This window comes from Entelurus aequoreus, linkage group LG18 (genome assembly GCF_033978785.1).
Source record: "Entelurus aequoreus isolate RoL-2023_Sb linkage group LG18, RoL_Eaeq_v1.1, whole genome shotgun sequence".
Lineage (NCBI taxonomy): Eukaryota > Metazoa > Chordata > Actinopteri > Syngnathiformes > Syngnathidae > Entelurus > Entelurus aequoreus.
The window spans coordinates 22,277,683-22,304,914 of NC_084748.1; the positions used below are offsets into that span (position 1 = coordinate 22,277,683).

A 27,232-nucleotide genomic window follows, 5' to 3' on the forward strand; every position below is an offset into this window, starting at 1 on the left:
AACAAGTATGACGATCCTCCTGTTAGGGGTGTATCCCTTTATGGAGGATGCCTGTGCGTGACTTTGTTTTACGTGGGGAGACTGGTGCACAGACAGTCACCACACGATCCTTAACAGAATCGGGTCAGGGTCCAGTGGCATGGAGTCCAAGACGACTGGGGACCCTTTTCTGCTGCAGCCTTCTTCCACCATCGCAGCCGTTGTGGTAGTTCTTAAATCTACCGTCTTCCGCCTGCTCCGCCGTTGAGGTCTTCGCCGTATCCCTGGCTAGGGGGGCAGTCAGGTACTAGGCCTTTGCCAAGGGCCACCTGGGGTAACAGTAGTAAAGGGGTTAACCTCCTAGTACCACAAGACCCCATAGAGGAGCCTCCACTTTAACGTCATGCCCAGGACTCTAAACGTAAGCACACATTCCCTCTATTAAAGATATAATTCTGGGAAATTTTCAACTCTAAACGTAAGCACACATTCCCTCCATTAAATAAATAATTATGGGAAATTAAGTATTTTTAAAATTATTTTTCATAAATTGTATGTATACAGGTGAAACAATATTCAAAAAATTAGAATATAGTGCAATGGTTCGTTTTTTTTTCTCCAGCAATTGGATTTACGAGTTGAAATTAATATACAACATAGGCTCATAACATGCAACTCAAGATATTTCCAGCCTTCTATAATGAGTCTTCAAGACATGAGGTTCATAGTAATTAGAATTATATAAGATATGTAAAAGTCATGTATGAGTATACTGTTAGCATGATTCTGGAAAATACCCACCAACACTGTCATTTGGAAGTTAAATTATGCTTCCTTCAATTCATATTTAAAATGCAACCTTTACAGGCCTGAAAATGGAGTTACTTCTTTCACTGTATATTTTGTTTGCTCATAAATGTGCAGTGTAATAGCTGGCTGAGACTTTACTATAATGTAGTATGAGTGTAAGCATAAAGGTAACATTTCCTCCACACTACAATCTGCTACCCAATAATATACAACAATTCTTCTCAACAAAGGAGAAATATAATATTAGAGAAACAATGTAATTTAAAACATCTGTACACGTACAACACTTGAAACCTTCAGTATATCAGTATGTGGAATTAAATTATGGACTGGATTAAGCAAATAAATCGAACAATGTAATAATATGATCCACTTCAAGAAACTCTTCAAACTTAAAGTGTTTACAAAGTACAAAGAAGAACCATGATAAACATTCTTAATTTATTTCATCAATCCATTACATTTCTAGATAAATTTACTCATCTCACCATATGAAATATAACTTACTTCAGGAATAATAATTGATTTATATGTATTGTTACTACTTATGGAGTATATTTTGAATAAATTGAGAGAAGTGAACAAAAGTGTTAGCAACTGCTATGTAAAGGAAAAGGGGTAGGATTAAATAAACTCAGCTTCTTCCTACTCCGTTTCGAACATGTTGAATACAGAAACTGGAAATTGTAATGTAAAATGTTGTATGCATGCATGTTCGAAATAAACTCAAATTCAACTCAACAAGAAACAAGGTAGTGCAGCGTCAGGGTTTCACTTTAATTAAACGCGTTTGGTGTCACAGTTTGTCCTCCAAGCGGCCACCGTCGAGAGTGTACGTGACGTCAAAGCCGACAAACAAAATGTCGGTCGCGAAGCTGACAAAACATTTTAACGGGTTTAACAAGCGTGTTTTTGTATTTGCTGGTCCTTTTAGTTCTTTTTTGGGGGTAAAATATGGCAGCGGGTAGAGCTATGACAGTATAAATGGTGCAAATGTTCCTGTAGTATCGGTAGAAATCATAAACATGCTCGCTAGCGAGGCAGCATTTGTTAAAGAAATACGAATATTCGAGTAGCGGCTGCACAAACCGACGACATTTTAACATTTTTTGGTATAAAAAAACAAAAACATTATTACATTATGTCCGAGCTGGACACACTCGTCGTCACCTTCCAGACACAGCTGTTGGACGTGATGGAGACCCTGGTGAAAAGCGCCATGTTTAAGGTCACACAGTTGGTCGAGGATGGCTTCTTGGAGGAAATGAAGCGTAAGAACCGGGAGGTGCAGACCCTGAGGGCGAAGTTGGAATGTGCTGAGAGGAAATTAAATGACAATGGTGTGAAAGAAAGAGGGACGAGTGTTGATGCAAGTAGTGACACTGGCAACACTTCAGAAGACCTGCACGATGGTAAGAACATGTTTAACGACATGCCACCATTTTCTATTATCAAACTGTGTGGAATAGCATCCTTTTTATTCCCCAGATGTGTTGAAGGAATGCGGTTTGAAGAGAGAGACCTACAGTGATGACAGATCATTGAGAAGTCGAAGAACAGAAGAGGACCAGACTCCAGCAGCCCTCACTCATGTAAATAAGTCACATCATTTGAAATCACCTGATGTCACGTTTTTGATTGATTGATTGACACTTGTATTGGTAGATTGCACAGTACAGTACATATTCCGTACAATTGACCACTAAATGGTAACACCCGAATAAGTTCTTCAACTTGTTTAAGTCGGGGTCCACGTTAATCAATTCATTCGTCCGGCTCATTAAATATGCAAAGTGGTGGTCATGTGAGCGTGTGTTGTTTAAAGCGTTCTGGGCGGTAGTTTGCCTTTCATGAAGAAAAATGCTCTATACTTACGTTGTTTCAGGCTGTTGGGAATATAATCGCGGAAATGATAATAATAATAATAATGATGGATTAGATTTATATGCCGCTTTTCTAGACACTCAAAGCGCTTCACAGAGAAGTGAGAACCCATCATTCATACACACCTGGTGGTGGTAAGCTACTTTCGTAGCCACGGCTGCCCTGGGGTAGACTGACGGAAGTGTGGCTGCCAGTTTGCGCCTACGACACCTTCGACCACCACCTATCATTCATCATTCATTCACCAGTGTGAGCGGCACTGTGGGTAAGGGTGAAGTGTCACTTTGTTCACCAGAAGTAAACTGGTAAGAAAAAGTCACTTGAGTAAATATAAAGAATAGGGCTATTAAGGGCATGTGATTTCGCAATGCATTGTGGGTATTGTGTAGCCATTTTTGCTGGATGTAGGTTTTGTTTACATGGCTTTACTGTACCCGCGGTAATGTGTGAGAGAGCAACAACCTGGATTAAAATCTATCGTGCAAAATAAAAACATCAAGGGACCGCATCACGACTAGCTGTACCTTACTCCAAAGGCTCGCTACCTCGAAAAAAACAAGTTCAATTGGTTGAATTGATAGACATGAGCACGTCCAATTGACAGATATTTATGTAAACTGCCGCCGTTGTCGAAGCCATCCATCCATTTTATACCGCTTGTCCATCTAACTTGTATATATGTTGTCAACGGAGTAAGTTTTTATACCGCTGAAGAATTTCAAAATGCAAAGTCGGTTTAGGCTCATTGTCCTCCGCTCAAATTGCGCATAATATACGGTTTTCATCTCGTATGTGTTGGAGATGGAGTGAGGGTGCACAGCCTCATTTCATAAGGTTTCCCTGAAAAAATAGGCCCAATATTACTTTTAAAAACTTTGATCCCTGCACTACTTCTCCAAAAACAATAATTGTGAATTTTTGTGTGATTGCCCCTCGACTAAAACCACCAAATCCTTTATTTTACTGAAGCGATCATGACCACGATTGTCGCAGTTTATGATGAGGCACGTTCACGCCATGTTTCATACTTGTTAAAGCAACCAAAACTTAAACTTAAGCACAAAGTCTTGTATTTTGCCTTGTAAATAAGCGATTCAGAGTCCAGAAAGACCCACAATGCAATGCATTTCCACATGACACTTTCAAGCCCTATAAGAGTGCACTGTAAAGCATACCTATGCTGCCCATTGATGGGATGCCAGACTCCAGTTCTTTTTAGACGGACAAATGTTAGAAGGGTTCAGTAATACAGTGAAAATAGCACCACATAGCATTGAAGCTAATTTAGTATGTACGAAATGTAATACTGACCACTTTGGCCTGCTTCTCAAACAAGGCGGAATCTTTCCCAGAGGCAATCTGGCTTCCTTCAATGCTGTACCTCTACAGTATTTATGCTTTTCTTGTTAGGTATTGCAATATCTTCTCTTTTCTTCCCTTCTTAACTCACAATTGCACAAGTGCAACCTCGCAATGTCTACTTGCCCTCTCTGTCTCTGTCTCTGTCTCTCTGTCTCTCGAGCAACCGGAGTTAGCAACACAACTTCCTGTTTTCATCCGTGTCATAATAATACCACACATTTAAAAATAAAAACAGACTTGCTACTGCAGTTACAATGCCTGTCAGCCCTTCTGTTTTCCCCATGAAGCTCCCGTATCTTGCTAACCTCGATAAATGATAAATAAATGATAAATAAATGATAAATGACGTGTTCTCTTTCCCGTATTTTGCCCTTAAAAAAAATAATCCAATATGAGGCGAGGGTTTTGACAGATAGCCCCGACAAATTCAATCAAATCGACAGAGCGAGAGAGATTGATAGACGGACACGAAAACAACGCCGGAAATGTATGCCAAAATATGAGTTTGTATGAACATCTTGACTAACGAGGGGCTTATCATCCTTAATTAAAGGAAACCAGGTTTGGAGACGCTCACTCTTTTTGTAAGATTTTGTAACACCGATATTTGTCTTTTTTTAGCTGATTGGCTGCTGATAAAGGCAGAGCCCATATGCGACCTGTATCAATTTCTTTATGTCTGTGTGAACAGTGCAATTCCTCTTTCGTATGTGGAAATAAATAGGGTATACATGCCATGCATCCTCATTGTCAACGTTACCGGGCTCAGGTCGCATTCATCTGACGAGAACGTCACCAAAAAAGCGATAATCGTCATAATTATTCGCCAAAATATGGGGTTACAACAACGGAGCAGAAAATAAGTGAATATGATATGTTTTAGGAACTCACATCAAAGTTCCAGCACTGTTGTCTCTGACTGCTCGCCCACAAACACACTCTTCAAACAGATATCAGAGCAAATTCATAAAACTGCGAGAGACAAAATACTTCTTCTTCCTTCTCAATCTTCTGCGCGCTATAATTTGGTTCAGAAAGTGTTAACTTTGATTGGACAAAATCTATGAAATTGCCACAAGTGCGCCCATACTAAGACCAACTAGAATTGAAGCCATTTTGACTTCCGTAAGGACTGCTGTGTGTGCGACGTCATGACGTCATATTCAAATGCGGGTCAGATTGCGTTCACATTTTTTTGGGAAGGTGAACGGCCACTAAAAAGATCGGATTTGACAAAAAAATCTGAATTGGACATCCGACCCTGCATTTTGAATTTAGCCAAAGATTGTACTCACAGTCACACTAAAGATTCCTTTAAAAGGTATGTACGGTCAGGGAGACACAATTACATTTCCATATTCCTTGTTATAGACACATGCAGGAGTTATATATGAATTCCAGGGGGGTGCATGTCTTGCCACAACACCGGCTCCAATTTGAGAGCAAGCTGCACCAAACGTGTTGTCTATTTACAGTGTAAAGCCGCTTCTAAGATGCTAATCCTCACCACTATGGCAAAAAATAAAGGATGTTTCCTTCAAATATTATCACTGGAGAACATGAGGAAAAGAATGCCAAGCATGCTAAACAGGGCAACACAAGAAGCTAAGCAATGTATAGTCAGGGTAATTCATCTAGATGTAAATAGTATCAAATACCTTGTGTTGTGTAAGTATATAAACAATACTAAAGTGATTCGATTGATATTTTTCTTATTACAAAATATTTTTGGTGATTTTTCTTGTGTACAAACTCAAGGAGTAAGCAGCTGGAAACTAATGGGAGCCAATAGTAAAATACAATTGTAAGTAGCATCCAATACCACAAATTGAATACATCATCTGATTTACAACAATGGTAGCAAATTATACATTTAATAAGACCAGCTTTTTAAAAATGTCTTACTGTGTTTAGGATAAGTTCAGTTGAGTTACTTACTATAAAACATATTTAGTTCCATTATCTATTGTCAAAGTATTGAATCAGGACTCAAAATCAGAGGACAACATTTTTTTTTATCGGGACATCCCTAGTTGACAGCATTTGTTGGGTTGCCAGACCATTTTTAACTTAGTTTGGGAGGAAATGTAGAATAGGAATGTCAAGATTAACAGTATTACTTATAAAGTTCTCTAAAAATTGCTAACGGTTAGCATTACCACTTCAAATTAAAGTGATCGTAAAATCCTGGTAGATAACGTTACTTCGATAAACTCACAGATCGGTGTTACTGCTCATTTACAGTCGAAGCAAGCTAGTGTGCTAATGGCTGAGCTGGCTTAATGGGAAACTGCACTTTTTTAAATTTGTGCATGTCATTCACAAATCTTAATGTAAGACAAGTACACATATACTTTAGAATTTTTTTAATGCAATCTAACTAGTAAATAAACGCGAGCAAAAGTCAACTAACAATGGAGCTCTGGATGTAATCTATTGTGCCATTGAAGGCGTCTAAAACATTAAAAAAACGCCAACAATATTCCATTTACATCCATCCATCCATCCATATCCTACTACTTGTCCCTTTTGGGGCCACGGGGGGTCTTGTCACCTAAATAATAACCAAGTATTAACAATTAACAATATTACTATGATGAGCGCTAATGTTAAGGAGCTAATGTTAAGGAGCTACTTTTAGAGGCGCTGTGATTACAGAGAGCTAACTAGCGTATGCTGCTGTTGACATACATTTCTGAGCCGGTGAGCTGCTGCATTGCTTCTGAGTTGGTAAAAGTTAACTCGAGATTATAAATCGTGCCTCTCACTTGTATAGTAGAACGTTGTTGCTTTTAAAATGAGAAGTTGGTCAACTTTGATTTTCAACACAGACCCGAAACATTTGGTATGCTAAGTAACCTTGTGGATCCTAATATGAAGATAATTAAATTAAATGTAGCAATATTTTCTCTGTTTAGACACCAGAACATACTGATGTGATGCCAGTGGTGAAAGATGGAATCGGTAAGTTGTCATGTTTTTCTGTCCCTCTTCATACATTGATATAATTTATAGTGGAGTAGATTTAGTATTTAAGAATTCTTCCTGGAATTCACGATGTTCCCACAATTCCCACAAACTATGAATTGCCTCGCGACTTTGTACAGTCCCTGCAACTTCCTGCACATATCGTCATCATTTTCGCCGGTCGAATTGTCCCTAAACAGCCTTCAAAGGCACACATCAAGTCTTGAACCAATAAAAATGTGTCCCTGCATCTCCCACCCATCTTCCTCATTTTCTTGTTGACATTGACAGGGATGTGGAAATGTAACAACAATTACCACTAAAGATCGCGCCCAACTGTTTCTCAGTGTTTTCAACGAAAGTGGTTGTAAACTATGTGCTTTATGTTGGAACATAAATTAAAGTTAATGAAGGACAAACACATTTCAACCATAAGGGGAGGAGCGGGGGCAAGGGGTTGGGGGGGTATAGGGGTGAATTATTTATTACAAGTTTGAGTTCAAGATGGTGACAGCTCTGGGAAAGAAGCTGTCTCTGAGCCTGTTTGTTCTGGCTCTGATGCACCTGTAGCGCCTGCCCGATGGTAGCAGGTCGCACAGGTGAAAGCCAGGGTGTGTGCTGTCCTTGGTAATGTTTTTTGCTCTGTTGAAGCAGCGGGAGTTGTGTAAATCCTTCAGGGAGGGGAGGGGGCAGCCGATGATTTTTTGTGCAGAGTTTATGACCCTCTGAATCGCCTTCCTGTCGGCTTCAGTGCAGCTGGCGTACCACACTGTTATGCGGTACGTCAGCAGGCTCTCGACAGCCGAGCGATAGAAGGTCACCATCAGCTGCCTCTCCAGTCTGTTCTTCCTCAACACTCTCAGGAAGTGGAGTCTCCGCTGGGCTTTCCGGATAACCGCAGTTGTATTTGGGGTCCAGGATTGGTCCGCAGATATGAGGGTGCCGAGGAACTTGAAAGAGCTGACTCTCTCCACCTCCTCGCCGTTGATGTAGAGGGGGGCAGGGTCTGCAGTGTTTTTTCTGAAATCAACAATGAGTTCCTTGGTTTTTGTAATGCTCAGTGCCAGGTTATTCACTGAACACCATGCTGTTAGTTTCAGGACCTCATCTCTGTATGCAGACTCATCACCCTTGTAATGGGTCCAACCACCGTTGTGTCATCAGGGAATTTGATGATGGAGTTCTCCGGGTGGGCTGGACTACAGTCATGGGTGTAGAGGGAATACAGCAAAGGGCTCAGCACACAGCTCTGTGGAGAGCCGATGCTGAGTGTGCGGAAGGAGAAGAGATGGGCGCCGAGTTTCACCGTCTGGGGTCGGTTGGTCAGGAAGTCCCTAATCCAAAAACAGGTGGGTGTGGGGAGGCCTAATTCCAGCAATTTGGTGACCAGGATGTCTGGTATGTTAGTATTGAAGGCGGAGCAATAGTCGATGAAAAGCATCTTGTTCCAGGTGGCTCAGTGCAGATTGGAGAGCTATGGTTATGGCGTCGTCCGTGGATCTGTTTGCCCGGTAGGCAAACTATTGTGGGTCTAGAGTGGGGGGGAGGCAGGCTTGGATGTGGTGTAGGACCAGCCTCTCGAAGCACTTCATGATGACAGGTGTGAGTGCTACTGGGCGATAGTCGTTGAGGTTGTTTGTTGCAGCTTTCTTGGGTACCGGGATAATTGTGGCGGATTTAAGGCAGGGTGGGATGAGTGCCTGTGCCAAGGAGAGGTTGAAGAGGACAGTGACAATGTAGGAGGGCTGGTCAGCGCATGCTTTGAGCACCTTCCCGGGCAGAGAGCGCGTGCACAAATACAAAAACAGTCCAAGAGAAGCGACAAATTATTTGCAGTCATACTGTTTTTATAATACAATATACATTCAATGACAGCTAAAGCTATCTATCTAAATAGGTTTTTGTACCTAAAGCTCATGCACGTACATGTGTTACGTACGTGTCTACTGACGTCATTATGTACGAGTTGTCGTAAGAGGGCCGAGATATGCTGTGTAAAATACATTGGAAAGTTTGCGCCCTTTAGGCATCTTGTGTAAATGATGCAAACACCCCTTTTAAGTGTTCCTTACAACCTTAAATTAAAAAAGCAAAGGATTTAATCAAGATTTGAAAAACAAATACATTACTACTGTCTACTTAAAAGTAGACAGTAGATCGCAATAACAACATACTCCGAACTCATTGTCAAATTACTTTACTGTCTTAATTATAACTAATATAATAATAATTCATTATAATTACACTAGTAAACACCATCGAAGGTGTCCTCATTGTCTGCTGTCTGCTCTGACGTCAAGAAGTTGCATATATTTTCCATGTATGTTTGACGCTTGAAAAGAGTTTGTTCAACTTAATCAGAGTGATAAATAGTATATGTGAATTAATAAGGGTGTCACCTAGGTCTCGGCGGTATATTGATTTTATCGATATGTATTTGAGGTTTTCGTCGTAGACTATTTAAAAATAAAAATAAATTCTCCTTTTGCTCCAGCATACTTTTTGCCGCCAGGGCTTCCGTAGCTCTCGCCCGCCCCCTATTTTCATTAGCGGAGATTCAAAACATGGCTAATGCTAACGCTAACGAGAGCGAGACAGACGCTTGTTTCAAAGAAAATAAAAGTGTTGTCATTACTTTGGTTTTGCGGCAACACGCGTGGAACAAATGACTGCACAGCGCAAAGTGTTTAAAAAACGACAGCAGCACAAAAAACAGCTGAGTGTGGGAAATACAACTACCTTACAAGGGAACAAGACTGCAACTCCCGCTAAAAAGCAGCGTATTGTGGCAAAAACGTTTACACATAGTGATCAGAGTTCTGATGTAACGTAGGACGCTACTGTTGATGTGGTTGTATGTAAACATGTCAGCGTCAAAAGCACAGCAAGTTCAGTGCAGGAAATACGACCAAAGCAAAGCAAGCGGAAGTCTACTATGCACAAAGAGGAGGATTGCTTTAAAAAAATGAGCTTGAAAAGCAAAATTGGGACAATGTGTACAATGAAAATTGTTGATGAAGCATATGAAAATGTTTTAAACACATTCATAATGCTTTATGAAGAACATTGTCTATGGAAACAACTCAGTAGAGAAAGAACAATCAACCATGAATGACAAAATGATAAAAAAAATGTATAACACAAAGAACTACAGAGGCAGAAAATAAGTACAATACGTATAAAAACAAGCTAACTAACATACTACGAACATGTAGAAAATAATATTACAGTCAATTATTAGACAGGAACAAAAACAATATGAGAGCAACATGGGGCATTCTCAATAGCATTATTAAAAATGGCACTAAGAGGGAATCCCCCAATACTTCTCAGACGGAAACATAAATAATGACAACATGAAGGAAGTAGTTGAAAGCTTCAATAATTACTTTGTAAATATTGGACCAAAATTGGAAGAAAGGATTTCAGACCCAGTTTCAACTGAGGACTATAATGACACCATAGAGCGAAATCCCAACTCAATGTTCTTCACGAAAGTGACACAGGAGGAAATAGTTAAAATCGTGAAAAAAAAATGCAAACCTATGACTACAATCAATTGTAATGAAATTGATATGGAAACAATAAAAAAGGTTGTTGGAGAGATCTCAGGGCCATTAATGTATATTATTAGTAACCTATCATTTCAAACAGGCAAATTCCAAAACAAAATGAAAACAGCTAAAGTTGAACCAATTTATAAGACTGGAGACAAACACCATTTTGCAAATTATAGACCTGTTTCTTTACTTCCACAATTTTCTAAAATCAGTGAAAAACTGTTCAATAACAGATCAGAGAGTTTCATAAAATAAAAACATAGAATACTCAAACTAATATTTCAACTTTGATGACTTTAATCGAAATTACAGAGTTAATTACAATAGATAGGAAAGAATGTGCAGCAGCAGTGTTTATGGATAAGACTAAAGCATTTGAAACAATCACAATATTCTAATCAAAACATTTGAATGGTATGGAATCAGAGGGTTGGTCTTAAACTGGGTTAAAAGTTACTTAACCAACAGGAAACACTACGTCAAGCTAGGCGAACACAAATCTACAATGCTAAATATATCCTGTACCCCACGGATCAATACTAGGACCAAAATTGTTCAATCTTTATAAAAATGACATTTGTAAAGTTACAAAATATTTAAAGTTAGGACTATTTGCGGACGATACAACAATGTTTTGTTCAGGAGAGAACACAGAAAGAAGCTAATACAAATAAAAGAAGAAATTAACAAAAGATGGCTTGACAAAAACAGACTATCCTCAGTAAAACTAATATAATGCTATTTGGTAACAGTAGAAGACAAAGTCAAACACAAATACAGACAGAATAGAAATTGAAAGAGTAAATGAAACCAAATTTCTAGGTATAATGATTGATGATAAAATGAACTGAGAATCCCACATACAAATATACAACATAAGGAGGCAAGAAACATGTCAATAATGAATAAAGCTTAACATATATTGGACCAAAAATCACTTCATATTCTGTACTGCTCACTAGTGTTACCATATCTGCGTTATTGTGCAGAAATATGGGGAAACAACTACAAAAGTACACTTCATTAACGGTGTTACAAAAAAGATCAGTTAGAATAATACATAATGTTGGATATAGAGAACATTAAAACCCTTTATTCATTTAATCAAAAATAATGAAATTCCACAACATAGTGAATTTACAAACAGCTAAAATGATGCACAAAGCAAACTACAATCTGCTACCCAAAAATATACAACAATTCTTCTCAACAAAAGAGGAGAAATATAACCTTAGAGAAAAATGTAATTTAAAACATTTGTATGCACGTACAACACTTAAGACATTTAGTATTTGGAATGAAATTATGGAATGGATTTAACAAAGAAATCTAACAATGTACTAATATGATCCAATTCAAGAAGCGCTGCAACAATAAACTGGAATACATTGATAAAATCGATATGTCGCCCAGTCCTACTGAATCGATTTCATTACACTGAATCATTTCAGGTCGTGTCGTAAAATAATACTGTTCTTGAATCAACCACACAAATCAAATCGTTAATACAAATATATATATATATATATATATATATATATATATATGTATATATATATATATATATATATATATATATATATATATATATATACATATACCGTATTTTTCGGATTATAAATCGCAGTTTTTTTCATAGTTTTGGGGGGTGCGACATATACTCCGGAGCGTTTTATGTGTGTAATTATTAACACATTACCGTAAAATATCTAATAATATTATTTATCTCATTCGCGTAAGAGACGAAGCAAATGTCCGCAATCGTCACACACACGTCAGCAATCGTCACACACGTCAACCAATAAGAATTCGGCGGGGGCGGGCTATGGCAGAAGTGCATTGTGCGTCATGGCAGAAGTGGGTCATGGGATGCTAACTGCTGCTACATCCGTAGCTATTAAAATGTATTATTTCAACATTGGCGGTAACTTATAAAAACTGAGAAGGGCTGAACTAAAATGGCACCGAAAAGGAAATCATATACTGCAGATTACAAGCTGGACGTAGTGTAATATGCAGCAGAAAACGGCGATCGAGCAGCAGAAAGAAAGGAAACGGCGCATACCAGAGGCGACACCGGGGAGGAAGATTTCATCGGATTTAGCGATCGATCGGGAATGACAGATTGTTTGTTAAACGTATAGCATGTTCTATATGTTATAGTTATTTGAATGATTCTTGCCATGATGTGTTGCGTTAACATACCAGGCACGTTCTCAGTTGGTTATTTGTGCGTCATATGGTGTACACTTATTCAGCCTGTTGTTCACTATTCTTTATTTATTTTAAATTGCCTTTCAAATGTCTATTCTTGGTGTTGGATTTTATCAAATAAATTTCCCCCAAAAATGTGACTTATACTCCAGTGCGACGTATATATGTTTTTTTCCTTCTTTATTGTGCATTTTCGGCCGGTGCGACGTATACTCTGGAGCGACTTATAGTCCGAAAAATACGGTATATATATATATATATATATATATATATATATATATATATATATATATATATATATATATATATATATATATATATATATATATATATATATATATATATATATATAATATACTGTATTTTCGGACTAATAGTCCGAAAAAAAAAAAAAATATATATATATATATATATATATATATATATATATATATATATAAATATATATATATATATATATATATATATATATATAATATACCGTATTTTCGGACTATAAGTCGCAGTTTTTTTCATCGTTTGGCCGGGGGTGCGATTTATACTCAGGAGCGACTTATGTGTGAAATTATTAACACATTACCGTAACATATCAAATAATATTATGTAGCTCATTCAAGTAAGAGACTAGACGTATACGATTTCATCGGATTTAGCGATTAGGAGTGACAGATTGTTTGGTAAACGTATAGCATGTTCTATATGTTATAGTTATTTGAATGACTCTTACCATAATATGTTACGTTAGCATACCAGGCACGTTCTCGGTTGGTTATTTATGCGTCATATAACGTACACTTATTCAGCCTGTTGTTCACTATTTTTTATTTATTTGAAATTGCCTTTCAAATGTCTATTCTTGGTGTTGGGTTTTATCAAATAAATTTCCCCAAAAAATGCGACTCATAAATGTTTTTTTCCTTCTTTATTATGCATTTTCGGCCGGTGCGACTTATACTGCGGAGCAACTTATAGTCCGAAAAACCCGGTGTGTGTGTGTGTGTGTGTGTGTGTGTGTGTGTGTGTGTGTGTGTGTGTGTGTGTGTGTGTGTGTGTGTGTGTGTGTGTGTGTGTGTGTGTGTGTGTGTGTGTGTGTGTGTGTGTGTGTGTGTGTGTGTGTGTGTGTGTGTGTGTGTGTGTGTGTGTGTGTGTGTGTGTGTGTGTGTGTATATATATATACAGGTATATATATATATATTTACATCTTAAAATGCTTCAACTAATTTAATGTTAATGACATGTTGTGCCATACAGTGCAGTACCTTACATTTGCAATGTTTAGTCACACACTGTTTTTATTTTGAAAATGCCTAATTTAAGCCCACAATATGTACAATTAGCTTTCCAGAGAATGCTAATGGCACCAAGTGGGTGGAATGGCCCATAAATGCAACTCGTTTCATCCTTTTGATAAAGAAGTGCCGTGTACTCACAATTTAAATGTTAAGGATTGAAGTACATAAAGATGATATCTAACCTCTTACATTTCCTGAAGGCCTGGAGGACTCAGACATGGCTGCGCTTCTGTCAGTGGAGATGGATGCTGGTAGGACAGGCCAAGCACTGCATCATCAGAACCTTGGAACTGACAGGAAGTGTGATTCAGCCAAAGTTTCGGTCCATCGTGCAGAGCAGGGGCTGGAAGAGTATTTCACAGAAGGCAATATGAGTCCTGTTACTCATGACAGAGGTCAGCTTTGTTGCTCCTCCCCTAAGGGAAGACTTTTGAAACTTGACTCACTTGGTGTGTCCGTCAAGCAGGAGACAATTGTGGATTGTGGAGGCATCCCATGTGTGAAGAAAGAAGATTCACAGCCAGAAATGTTGTCTTCTTGTGCAGTTAAGAGGAACAGAGAGAGTTATTTAGCACCGAAGCAAAGCACAAATCCCCGTAAAATGACGGCACAGGAGCAGCTGAAGCAGAACTCTAACGTTGGCACGTTTGACAGGTCGCGGGCTACCATGAAGCAACTTATTCGGCCTATTAAAAAGCCTGCGCTGTCAAACAACACGTTAGCATTGTCTTGCACTTACTTAAACGTAGACCCCCTGAACCGTATTCCTTCCACGTCTAAAGCCACACTCCCTGCTACACTTCAGCGAAGTCACCCTGCAAATAAATTCACCTCTGCCGTTAGTCGAACTGGCACCCAGTGTGTCAGCAACAGATCCCAGCCTCACGCGCGCTCTTTGGCCCATCCAGACGGCCACGCGGTGCACCCCTTGCGCTGCGGCCATTGCGACAAATGTTTCCCCCATCTCAGCAACCTGAAGGCCCACCTGCAGATTCACACGGGCGAGCGGCCTTTCTGCTGCTCTCTGTGCGGCCGCAGCTTCACCAAACTTAGCAACCTCAAAGCCCACCGCAGAGTCCACACGGGAGAGAGACCATACTGCTGCCTAGCCTGCGGTAAACGCTTCACACAGAAGTGCAACCTAAAACGCCATCAGAGAATACACATGGACGAGTGACGGACACGGCGGTCAGGAAACCACAGTTTTTTTGTGTGTAAATGTCCCTGAGATTTAGTGTTTTTTGTCATGTTGTGCAGTTCACGTGATACTTTTGAAGGCAGCTTCTTGTATTCGTCTCCTGGAAGTGATTGCAAGCATTTTAAAATGTGTCTTACTGTATGTAACAAGCACAATTGGGTTGTTGTTAACTGTGTCATTTACCATTAATTTGTCGTCTAGAGATCCAATATTGATATTGGTCCGATATCAGCAAAAAAACAAGTGTCGGATGATATCGTCTTCCATGTAAAATATCCGATACAAGCAGTCCTGCATCGTGTTTACCTGTGCAAAGCTGGGTAGCCAGTTAACATCTGAATGTCCTCCGATAAGCACACGCGGTTAGTCTTTTCTTGTATTTTAGTCTCATCATTAACAAAAGGTAAGCATGGCAAGCTATAGGCTACTAGGAGTCTAAAACCGCACAGGTCAATATAAAAAATATAACATAATTATAGTTGAATATTAGTTACACATGCAAAGTCTCCCTGGCAGAAGCGTATGAGAAAGTATTCAGTAACAAACGTGTCCGCATCATTCAAATTACTGTGTTATGACCTAAACTTCATTAAATTATTGTGGCCACTCTTTGTCACCAAAAATAATAACCCCTCCACTTGAATTTTAAAGACAGCACAGTCTATTCCAGACAATTAACAATAAATATGTTAGTTTTTTTCATACCTTACATTGTTGTCTGACTAATTTCACTTGATCAAATGTTTTCTAACATTCCACACCATAAAATAAAAGTATGTACTATGATTTGAGACTATATATCCAGTGTTCGCAATAACAGCGTTGTTAGTAATGCCATTACTTTTACTAGTAACAAGTAATTTAATTATTTACTTTTAAGTCCCTTACAACACCTTTTAAGATAGCTTGATGTAACCCGGCACGCTACTTTTGATGTGGTTTATTGTCAACAAGACAGCTTTATAAGTGCAGCAAGTTTAATGCAGGAAATACCGTTTTACTCGTGAAAGCAACAAGCAGCACTGCACCAAAATGAACTTGATATCAAATAGGAAGAGGCAATATCACACTGTGACACAGCAGACAACAACATACGCACTCGACCACACAATGGGAATAATGATCACCAAATCAAAGATTTATGTGACAAACTTGCCGTCCAAACAATACACCGTTTGTTGACAAGAAGATATGACCGCCATCAAAGCACATACAATCCCTTTATTAGTCAGAGTTAACACAATCCAGTGAAAAGATTCAAAAGAGCTGACGTCAGAGCCGACAAATTGCCGCTGCTAACTGCTAAAGCTAACAAACATAGCTCCGTTGAAGCCCTTTCTGACATTACATGTCACTAGGCAACAGGCCCCGCCTTTTAAAAGAACACACACACTGCTCTCATATGAAACGTCCATCAACTACATACGCGAGATTGTGAAGTTGTTTTTTTAAAGTAACATATTAATTACTTTCCCCTTTGTTAAAGACTAATACAATTATGTTTTGGTAAAATAACGGGTAACTATAATTAATTACTTTTTAAAAGTATTTTTCAGAACACTGTATACATCATATCGGATCAATAGCAGTATCGGTCAATCGATCAAGGCTCCAATATTGGTATCATATAAGAAATGAAAGAGTTGTATCTGCATACCCTTGCTAAAAATATTTATTCAAGTAATACACAAATTCTGCCAGTTTTATATACAGTGTACCTCTTTTATACAACTTGTTTATTGCCAAAATATTGTCCCAAGTTTTTGTGTTCTGTCTCAGTTATTGTAAGGTCTAAAACTGTGTGTAGCAAACTACTGTAATAGGAACATATATTCCCACGTGGGCCAGACGGGCTAAATCATGGCATAATAACTTAAAAATACATCTACGACAATTTAAGATTGATTTCTTAGTTTTACTTTGGCTGAAGATAGAACAAGCACATTGTTCATTCATATCAGCAATTTAACTTCAAATGTAAAACTGAGATAAACTCATTACATGCAAAGTGAGATATGTCAAGCTTGTATTTGTTGGAATGTTGATAATCATGATTTACAGTTTTTGAAAACCCCCATTTTTTGGAGAATTTCAATTCAAAGTTTTATTAAACTGTAAGCCATAATCATAAACATTGTATTAAAAGAAAGATTGAAATATTTTGAGTTGCATATGAGCAGATGCCATTAGTTTCACCTTGTCGATCTGATTGCTGGAATAAACAAACCTTTGCCCGATATTTTTATATTTTTGAGTTTCACTTGTATGTATGTAATATGTGCATACGCATGTTAGTATGTATGCTATGTATGTACAGTATTTAATGTATGTACTGTATTGTACCATGGCCTGGAATTTGTTGTTTTTATTTTGACCTCATGTTCTTTAAGCTTTATTCTTTATTTAGAAATTAGTATTGTGTCATTTCTATGTTGGATGCTGGTTTTTGGAGAGTACCAAAGTCCACTTATCCTGCTAGCAATGTTTTTTACATACTCATTACCTTCTTTTTATATACTTTTACCTTCTCTTCCTTCGTTAACCGTTTTTTAATTAACTTTTTAATGTCATCTACTTGCTTTTTACCTACTTTTATCTTTCAACTAATTTTACCTTCTTTTACTTTTACTGTCCTCCTTCCCTTCTTTAACCTATACTTTTTACCTTCTCCGACCAGCTTTGACTTTCTTTTTATCACGGTATGGCGTAGTGGGTAGAGCGGCCATGCCAGAAACCTGAGGGTTGCAGGTTCGCTCCCCACCTCTAGACGTCCAAATTGCTGCCGTTGTGTCCTTGGGCAGGACACTTCACGCTGAATGAATGATTCATTCATTCACGCTCCGGGGCCGTAGGCGCAAATTGGTAGCCTCGCTTCCGTCAGTCTACCCCAGGGCAGCTGTGGCTACAAATGTAGCTTACCACCAATAGGTGTGAATGAATGATGGGTTCCTACTTCTCTGTGAGCGCTTTGAGTATCTAATAATAGAAAAGCGCGTTATAAAATGTAATCCATTATTATTATTTGAATTATTTAATCTACTGTTGCATACTTTTTACCTTGTTTCCTTTGTTTTCCTCTTATCTTTCAATCTTCATGTATCTACTTTTGACCTTTTTTAACATATATTTATCTTCTTTTCAAAATTATTTAAATGTTCTACCTATTATCTACCCTTTTCCTTCTTTTACAGGGCATACTTTTTTTTTCTTTCTTTAACCTTATTTTACCTACTTTTTTAGCTTATTTATTACCTTCTTTTTCACCTTCTTTTACATAATTTTTTGACATTTGACTTACTTGTTGCCTTCTTTATATATGAGCGTATATGTATGTACATTTGTCTCAAAGTATGTGTGGGAGCTAAAAAAGGCCCCAGCCACCCAGAAAAGAAACAAGGGACCACCAGACCCCCTCAGGCATGCCGGGCCAGCAACAGAACTCCCAGGACCAGGCCCGCTGCGATTTAAAAGCAATATCTGTAGGGTAGGTAGGTAGAGGTTAATAGTATATTTAAGTAGAATGGAATGGCAAGGGAAAATATAATTGATTATGATCTTGTGGTGCAAATAGATACTAAAGGCATCATCTTGTTTGCCAAAAAAGCATTTTTTTTAACCTTGATTTCAGATATCATTTATGTTACTATTTGTATTTCCAATTAAAAGTGTTCATAGTCAACAGAAGTGCCCATTAACAATTTCAGTTGCATTTGGATAAAGAAAGATAACATTTTCTGTCTTCGGTTGCTATGATGAATCATAGAGTCAGTGTATTTTTATTGTGGTCTTAACTCAGAGTCCACATAGCCAATATTGATTCAACTAACTTTGTGGAGCTGTTCTAGAATCCAACACTCAAAGAGTTTCCCATCTTAGGGTTCACACATCTGAAAACAGTTTAGCTCGTTACAGAAGCTACAAAACTGACCTTCCTTTGGGCAGATTGAGTTTCTGGAGCATCACATTTGTGGGGTCAATTAAACGCTCAAAATGGCCAGAAAAAGAGAACTTTCATCTGAAACTCGACGGTCTATTCTTGTTCTTAGAAATGAAGGCTATTCCACAAAATTGTTTGGGTGACCCCAAACTTTTGAACGGTAGTGTGTATATATATATATATATATATATATATATATATATATATATATATATATATATATATATATATATATACATACACACACACACACACACACATTTAAGCTGTGGTAATCTGCTGTACAATATGTGTGTGTTTTTTAGGAACACTAATACAAAAACTCACAATGTCTGAATGCTAAAAACGTTAATACAGACCGCCTTAAAAACGGAATGGAATTTTAAATGTTCTACTGAATGAAACACCCAGAAAGTACAACAAAATAAAGAATGCGGGATTTAGGATGAACGATAAAACACTGAATATTGACAACATATGAACGTCGATCCTCTTTTACTTCTCACATCCCTTCTTGATCGACATTATTTACAATCAAGCGAAACATAACAAAAATGCAACAAACATGGCGAAATGTGAATGAGAAGGGTAAAAAAACCCCACCTACATCCATCCATTTTCTACCGCTTATTCCCTTCGGGGTCGCGGGGGGCGCTGGAGCCTATCTCAGCTACAATCGGGCGGAAGGCGGGGTACACCCTGGACAAGTCGCCACCTCATCGCAGGGCCAACACAGATATAATATCACTTTTCTTGCAGAACTTTCCCACACAGCAAAAACACTCCGCGGCGGGTCCCCCGCGCAGGTATCGCGCTTTCCGGAACGGAACCGCGAAACGGACCCTCATCGGCGTCCATTTGCACTCAGGAACGTATCCGCCACGGCGGCGGGTAGCTGATCCGCCGTGGCGGCGCGTTGCATCCGCATCGCACCCATGATCAAAGCCTTATTTCCGCGGCGGGTGCGCCGTGACGGCGCGCTGCATCCACTCCGCACCCAAGATCAAAGCCTAACCTCCCGCCGCGGACCAGCAACGGACTCATAAAAACCCTGGCTCATCTGGCCGTTTTTGACCCCTTTATCTTATTTTCAAAATCCCTTCATTTCTTGCTGTAGGATAAAATAGGAAACTAAAACATTCACTAAGCCCTACTACAGCAATATAGGCTTACATATGCATTGCCTTGTATTTTTAAACTAACAATATTGTCAATAGGTAGAAACAGAAAATGGTCAATTCACTCTATAAAGTAAATATATATAATATATATTTAAAAAGTAAATATACATATTTAATCTATTAGGCTACAACTTCAAGGAAACACTGCTCCATGCACAGCTAACATATCAGAAAATGAATAACTGGTGAATGACAAGAAGTCCAATAAAAGGTTGTTTATTTATACATATACATCTCTATTCCTCCTGAGGAGGTGGAAGCGGGACTCGTCTCCTCGTGGCCCGATCCCCCGCCAAGTTGAACCACCTGATGGCGTGTTTGGTGACCTCAGCGTCCGTGGCTGACCTTGTCAACACATTTTTACTCACCTGTAATCAAACAAGATTACAAGACAGATACGTTTATGTTTATGGTAGGAAGCATCCAAAGCCAAGTATGCTTACACAATACAAAATATGTGATAGGTATTAAGGAGATTACATTTGAAAAAAAAAAAAAAGACTTAAAGTTACTGGAGGTGGTTAAAATAAGGTGCGTAAACTATGAATTTGTGATCAGGGTATAGGTGTGCAAGACATCCAAAATGTTTAAACAATATCGTTATTTGGTTCCTTGATCAGAGTACTTGTTTGGCTCTGTTGGATGACGGCGGCGGGGGGTTGGGGGTGGGGGGCATAAATAAATATCCATAACCCAACTTTGGGAGGTTGACATTGTTTTCTTATTATATTTGTACTATCATTCTATGTTTGTATTCGTGTAGGCCAGGGGTGTCCAAAGTGCGGCCCGGGGGCCATTTGCGGTCTGCAGGTAATTTTTTAACGGTCCCAGGGCACATTTTTAAAAAATACGATCGAAATAAATAAAAAACATTAAAAGTGGTATTTAAAGAGCAAACAGGTGAAATGTAACAACAAAATGTAGCAATGTTTACTCTAATCACACAAAGCTGCCATGTAGGCTGTTTCTTTCTTTAAAAAATAATAATGAATCAAAATCAATGTCATTATGAATTATTGACCTATTCAAGGCTTAAGAAGTTTACCTTCGCAATCAGCTGGTCTTGGTTGTGCTTAATAGTTTCCAGCAGGCTAAGGATGTGGATTACCTCAGGCGCTGTTGACAAACAGCAGTATAAAATTAACATGTTTCAGTGTTTATCCTCATTACTCATAATCCTGACATTAGCTATTGACCTTAGTTAATGACAAAAGTTATTGACAAAGTTTGAAGAAAATATGTGATTGCTTGTGAATTTGAATTTTTTCCAAAATTTGTGGCACAGAATGACCATCCGGTATTTGTCAGTTATTGCTCACCAGAGCAGGAAATGTTGTCGGCCATTCTTCCCCCTCGCCATGTTGGCCTGTAGGCCAGGCTGGATCCAGGCTCCTGGGTCTGCCACATGTTGAGGGCTGCTGGTGAGGGGGGTGGAGGGAGTCGAGGAGGGACTGCCGTTCCTAGTGAGGTGGGCATTGTGAGAGAGCCATCAATTCCATGACTGGTAATACCCAAGGGGCCTATCTATACACTAATATTTCAGAGATCAGTCCCTACCTTGTGTAACTCTCTGCATGTTTAATGCAGGTGCTGGTGAAGGCATATGAATGCGTCCTTCCCCATGGTGAGGTGCTAAAGGAGATACATTGGTATTAAATGGTTGAGATCTGTTAACCATGGTTACTGGATGCTGAGATATTATTTTGGAGATCAGTCTTTACCTAGAAAGTTATCTCCAGTTGAGGAGTCGAGTTGACAAGTACTCATGACTCTTGCTGGCACTCGGTGAGACGGTGGAGCTGGGAGAAGGGATACAAGGAGAGAGGAATATCTTTAGCACTAAGAATGTTAACCATATCTTTAATATTAATGTGGTGGTTTTGTTGTTTTCGATGTTAAGAGATTATTCCTTACTCTGCCTGTGCAATTGGCTTGCCAACCCCAGAGATGTGAGGTCACTATTTCCCGGGTCTTCTTCGCTATCATCTGAGTCCCAGAGACGATGGCTGTTGGGTAACCATATCATTAGGATTATTGCAATACCAAAATTGCCAAATATACATATAGTACAAGCATCTCTGGTCTATTTTTGAATGCTACCGGAAATAACCTTCCTATTACTGTAGAAACATGACAAAAACAAGACGGAACACACTTACACTGGCTTCCTGTTCCTTTTTTCTGGCAGCTCCTTGTTCTCTGCCTCTGATTGCAGGTCTGAGGTGTTGCAGCCCTTTCCATATTGTTGCATTATTTTTAATGCGTCTTTGTAGTTGTCTAAAATTGAATATGTTAAAATGAACATGAGTTTCAAATTAGCTGTAGAGCTGAACAGAATATTATTATTATTGATGATGATAAATCAGGTCTCTCTCTTACAAGAGACCTGGTCAGAACATAGACACAATAGGTTATTCCAAGCATAAAGAGAAGCAACTATGACGTTATTTTTAAACAAGAAGATTATGAATTTGCATACCACAAGTTCGGACAACAGAAACGTCAAATCTTGGCCAGTTTGGCTCATGCTGCTCCTCATTTAAAGCGGCCCTTTCAATTCTGTCGGTGTTTTTATAGCTGGGCCAGAAAACCATCCTATCATCATACCATCCACTTGGGACAACCGCAATGTCCCTGTTCATTATAAATTTAATCAGATGAAAAGGCACCCTTAATGTAGAAAGAAAGAAAAGGGTTATTTTTTCATCGTCAAAGGAACAACGTGGACAAAAGCATGCACAGGTGTTAGTGTATACAAATAAGCAAGTAAGATGAGCTGAGATTTTACCTGAATGGTGCCCCAAGGTGGTAAGAACTATAAGAAAGGTAAAAGTACAGGTCATAATAGTCAGAACTTCAGCTCAATCGTAAAGTAGGGTTTGAAATTATGGGTGTAGTGTATACAGAGATCAGTCCCTACCTTGTGTAACTCTCTGCATGTTAAATGCATGTGCTGGTGAAGGCATATGAATACATCCTTCCCCATGGTGAGGTGCTAAGGGAGATAAATTGGTATTAAATGGTTGTGATCTGTTAACCATGGTTACTGGATGCTGAGATATTATTTTGGAGATAAGTCTTTACCTAGAAAGTTATCTCCAGTTGAGGAGTCGAGTTGACAAGTACTCATGACTCTTGCTGGCACTCGGCGAGACGGTGGAGCTGGGAGAAGGGATACAAGGAGAGGGGAATATCTTTAGCACTAAGAATGCTAACCATATCTTTAATATTAATGTGGTGGTTTCGTCTACAACGCTAAATATATCCTGTGGTGTACCTCAGGGATCAATATAGGACCTAAATTATTCAATGTCTAGATAAATGACATTTGTAAAGTTACAAAAGATTTAAAGTTAGTATTATTTGCGGATGATACAACAGCGTTTTGTTCAGGAGAGAACACACAGAAGATAATACAAATAGTAACAGAAGAAATTAACAAATTAAAAAGATGGTTTGACAAAAACAGACTATCTTTGAATCTCAGTAAAACTAAAATAATGCTATTTGGTAACAGTAGAAAAGAAAGTCAAACACAAATACAAATAGACGGAACAGAAATTGAAAGAGTAAATGAAACCAAATTTCTAGGTATAATGATTGATGATAAATTGAACTGGAAATCTCAAGTAAAAAATATACAACATAAAGTAGCAAGAAACACGTCAATAATGAAACATGTTCTAGACAAAAAATCATTTCATATTCTCTACTGTTCACTAGTGTTACATATCTGAGTTATTGTGTAGAAATATGGGGAAATAATTACAAAAGTACACTTCATTCATTAACGGTGTTACAAAAAAGATCAGTTAGAATAATATATAATGTTGGATATAGAGAACACACAAATCCTTTATTTATTGAATCAAAGATACTGAAATTCCACGACATAGTGAATTTGCAAACAGCTAAAATTATAAACAAAGCAAACTATAACCTGCTACCCAAGAATATACAACAATTCTTCTCAAAAAAAGAGGAGAAAAATAATCTTAGAGAGAAATGTAATTTAAAACATTTGTACGCACGTACAACACTTAAGACCTTCAGTATATCAGTATGTGGAATTAAATTATGGAATGCATTAAGCAATGCAATCAAACAATGTACTAATATGATCAATTATTTATGCTTACATAATAATAATAATAGTAAATAAAATAATAATAATAAAAAAAGGTAAATAAAGCATAAAATAGTCTCTAATAAATTAATTAAATAAAAAACAGCATATAAAATATATACATCAGCAAATAACAAAAATATAGATCAAGAAAAAGGATCCTTAATATGTGCAGTAATTTTTCCCACTCACATCACCTCATTTTATATTTTTTTCTACAATTAACTATGCCAAAAAACACATAGACATACCTTTTTTTTGTAATGGAAACAAAAACAACATGGCGTCACACACAGCTAGTCCACAGTAAACAGGATCTCGAGCTCCACTAAAGAACAAAGAAAGAAATAATACACACTCATATTAATGGCAAAGAACGGCTGTTTCCACTAGCGTTACGTTGTTGACTAACGCAGTAACGTTAGCGACCTGGGCCTAAACAACACTGACAATAAAGTAATACGCTTTCGTTTCAAGCAGTTGGAAATATGTGGAATATCGTAGCATGTAACCTAAACACATTCACAGCGTCTAACAAAAGATGGCCTAAGTTAACTGTATTGAACTTTTTACTCACCGGCTTCACGCGGGAAACTTTCACTTTCTGGAGTCGGGTTCCCCCGGAACACAAAACACAGATAAAAGACAATTTTACAATAGCACGGCGAAAAAATGACCGTCGTTGTGTGGGTGTTTTGACGAATAACAATCTTTTCCACTTTTCTTCGCTCGGGCCTCACCTACCGCGTGCAGCCATTTCGAATTTTCTGTATACGTGACGTCAGACGCACGTCCCCATGCAAAGCATTCTGGGAGGCGGCGCTGGAAATAAAGCCTTTTTTTACAGAATATAAAGTTTTACTGCTAGTCCTAATATCAAACAACGTCATTACAATCATACATAAACGATGATGGAAACACAAAGGCTGATCTTTACTGCAAATGTAGCAATAAATCAATAAATCTATACTTACGTTCGTGTTCCAGCAAAGAAAGTCCAGAGATCTTGGCTCATGCGCGTACACGCTAGTAGGCGCGTCCACGTCTGCGGGTGCAGACATTGGTCGGCTCAGCGCGCGTAGGCGGAGCCTATAACTCTAGGCGGCGCGCGCCGGTTTGGTTTGTCGCGTCCGCGTATGCGAATCAGACACGAGTCCGCTCAGGATCAGTTGTCTGACCGTACAATTTTCAGAGGCGGAGCTGTATCCTCTAGGCGGAGCCAAAACGAATGTGACAGTAACGCGGGTTGGGCGACTTGAAGGCGGATCCGTATAGCAGTCTTCTGCTGTGTGGGTTGTTGTAAGAATCTCCTTCCACGTTTGTCCCTGACACCCGCATTTCAGGCTAGCCGCTCTGGAAACACTCTGTGGAAACGCTCCTCACCCACACTGCTTGGTGCCTCGTCTGAGCTGCTGTGACTTAGATTACCATAGTAACTAGTATATCATGCAAAAGCGCAGATTCCAACCGTTTAAATACTTTGTATAGTCCGACCTACACAGTGGCCTAGTGGTTAGAGTGTCTGCCCTGAGATCGGTAGGTTGTGAGTTCAAACCCTGGCCAAGTCATACCAAAGACTATAAAAATGGGACCCATTACCTCCCTGCTTGGCACTTAGCATCAAGGGTTGGAATTGGGGGTTACATCACCAAAAATGATTCCCGGGCGCAGCCACCGCTGCTGCTCACTGCTCCCTTCACCTCCCAGGGGGTGATCAAGGGTGATGGGTCAAATGCAGGGAATAATTTCGCCACACCTAGTGTGTGTATTACAATCATTGGTACTTTAACTTTAATACTTTCGGTAATTTGAAAACATCACTGCACATCATAATGGCAGCTACAGTTTCCATCATAAAGATCCACCAAAATTATTTGTCTGGTGGGCTGGATTGAAAAGCTTAACGGGTGCGGCCCTCGGGCCTTAATTTGCCCATTTCTGGTTTAAATGGTTTTAAAATGTCGGACATAAACACAAATACTACTCAATTGCTTAGTTATACAATGTCGCCCTCTGTTGTGCAAACAGGAGTACTGACTGAAATGTCATTAAACGAACCATTTAACATACAAGTCTAATTACATGTGATTGTAAATGTGTAATCTAATAAAACATTTAAAAAACGCATTCTATCCAATGTGTTGTTTTTTTTAACTTAAAACATTTCGACGGCTGTATTTTGATATGAAGTTTGCACTGACTGCACTCTGAGACAGGATTTCATTTTGTGAACGCCGTTTGTTCATTGATACACGTGTAATGTGTGCCAACAGTGTCACCTTCTGGTTGAAAGTATGAACTGCACATATAATCAATATGTTGTATAGTGCAACATAGAAACTTTGATGTGTTCTCCTTTGATTCCCATTTTTTTGTAGGAACACTGAGGATATCTTTAATTTAGCTTCACCTTTTTTTTTTTTTAAATAATCCTTTTTTGCCGTGAAGTTAAAGCTGATTTTGGGCAAATTGATGCACTCTAAATCTTTTCTGTTACAGACTAAAAACCATGTACAGAAAGTTATTTGTGGGAAGTTGATTTACATTTCTTTCTTTTTGTTGTCTTTAATTTTAATAAGGATAACATGTTATGCAGAGGTATACTTATAACAATTTTAAAGACAAATTATACTGTAGCTGCTGACAGAAGCATCATGTATATTTGTTATATAATTTCATCGTTGGTGAGAATACATAAATACAATGCATACATATATGATCA

The 27,232-nt window shown here is 38.5% G+C and overlaps 2 protein-coding genes across 7 annotated transcripts; one reads left to right on the forward strand and one right to left on the reverse strand.

The window, feature by feature from the left end:
* The first annotated feature begins 1,476 nt into the window (after positions 1 to 1,476).
* On the forward strand, positions 1,477 to 17,635 carry si:ch73-109d9.3 (zinc finger protein 888). 2 transcript variants are annotated; one of them, XM_062026785.1, is made up of 4 exons: positions 1,477 to 2,201; positions 2,278 to 2,381; positions 6,954 to 6,999; positions 14,269 to 17,625. In XM_062026785.1, exons 1-4 carry the CDS (start codon positions 1,931 to 1,933, stop codon positions 15,243 to 15,245), a joined length of 1,398 nt encoding a protein of 465 aa, XP_061882769.1. In that variant the 5' UTR covers positions 1,477 to 1,930; the 3' UTR covers positions 15,246 to 17,625. The 2 variants fall into 2 exon arrangements, with proteins under 2 accessions (XP_061882769.1, XP_061882770.1); XM_062026786.1 differs by lacking the exons at positions 1,477 to 2,201; positions 2,278 to 2,381; positions 6,954 to 6,999 and adding an exon at positions 8,048 to 8,351 and having other exon boundaries at positions 14,269 to 17,635.
* A 2,979-nt stretch (positions 17,636 to 20,614) lies between these two features.
* Positions 20,615 to 25,747, reverse strand: LOC133633543 (uncharacterized). Of its 5 annotated transcripts, none has more exons than XM_062026094.1 (14): positions 25,485 to 25,747; positions 25,251 to 25,345; positions 25,088 to 25,114; positions 24,762 to 24,838; positions 23,469 to 23,546; positions 23,305 to 23,379; positions 23,173 to 23,199; positions 22,544 to 22,661; positions 22,299 to 22,390; positions 22,106 to 22,183; positions 21,942 to 22,016; positions 21,704 to 21,844; positions 21,430 to 21,500; positions 20,615 to 20,752 (listed from the first exon to the last, which is right to left on the reverse strand). In XM_062026094.1, the coding sequence occupies exons 4-14, from the start codon at positions 24,790 to 24,792 to the stop codon at positions 20,621 to 20,623; spliced, it is 918 nt and encodes a 305-aa protein (XP_061882078.1). In that variant the 5' UTR covers positions 24,793 to 24,838; positions 25,088 to 25,114; positions 25,251 to 25,345; positions 25,485 to 25,747; the 3' UTR covers positions 20,615 to 20,620. The 5 variants fall into 5 exon arrangements, with proteins under 5 accessions (XP_061882078.1, XP_061882079.1, XP_061882076.1 ...); XM_062026095.1 differs by having other exon boundaries at positions 25,255 to 25,332; positions 25,485 to 25,746; XM_062026092.1 differs by having other exon boundaries at positions 25,255 to 25,746.
* Positions 25,748 to 27,232: the final 1,485 nt, after the last annotated feature.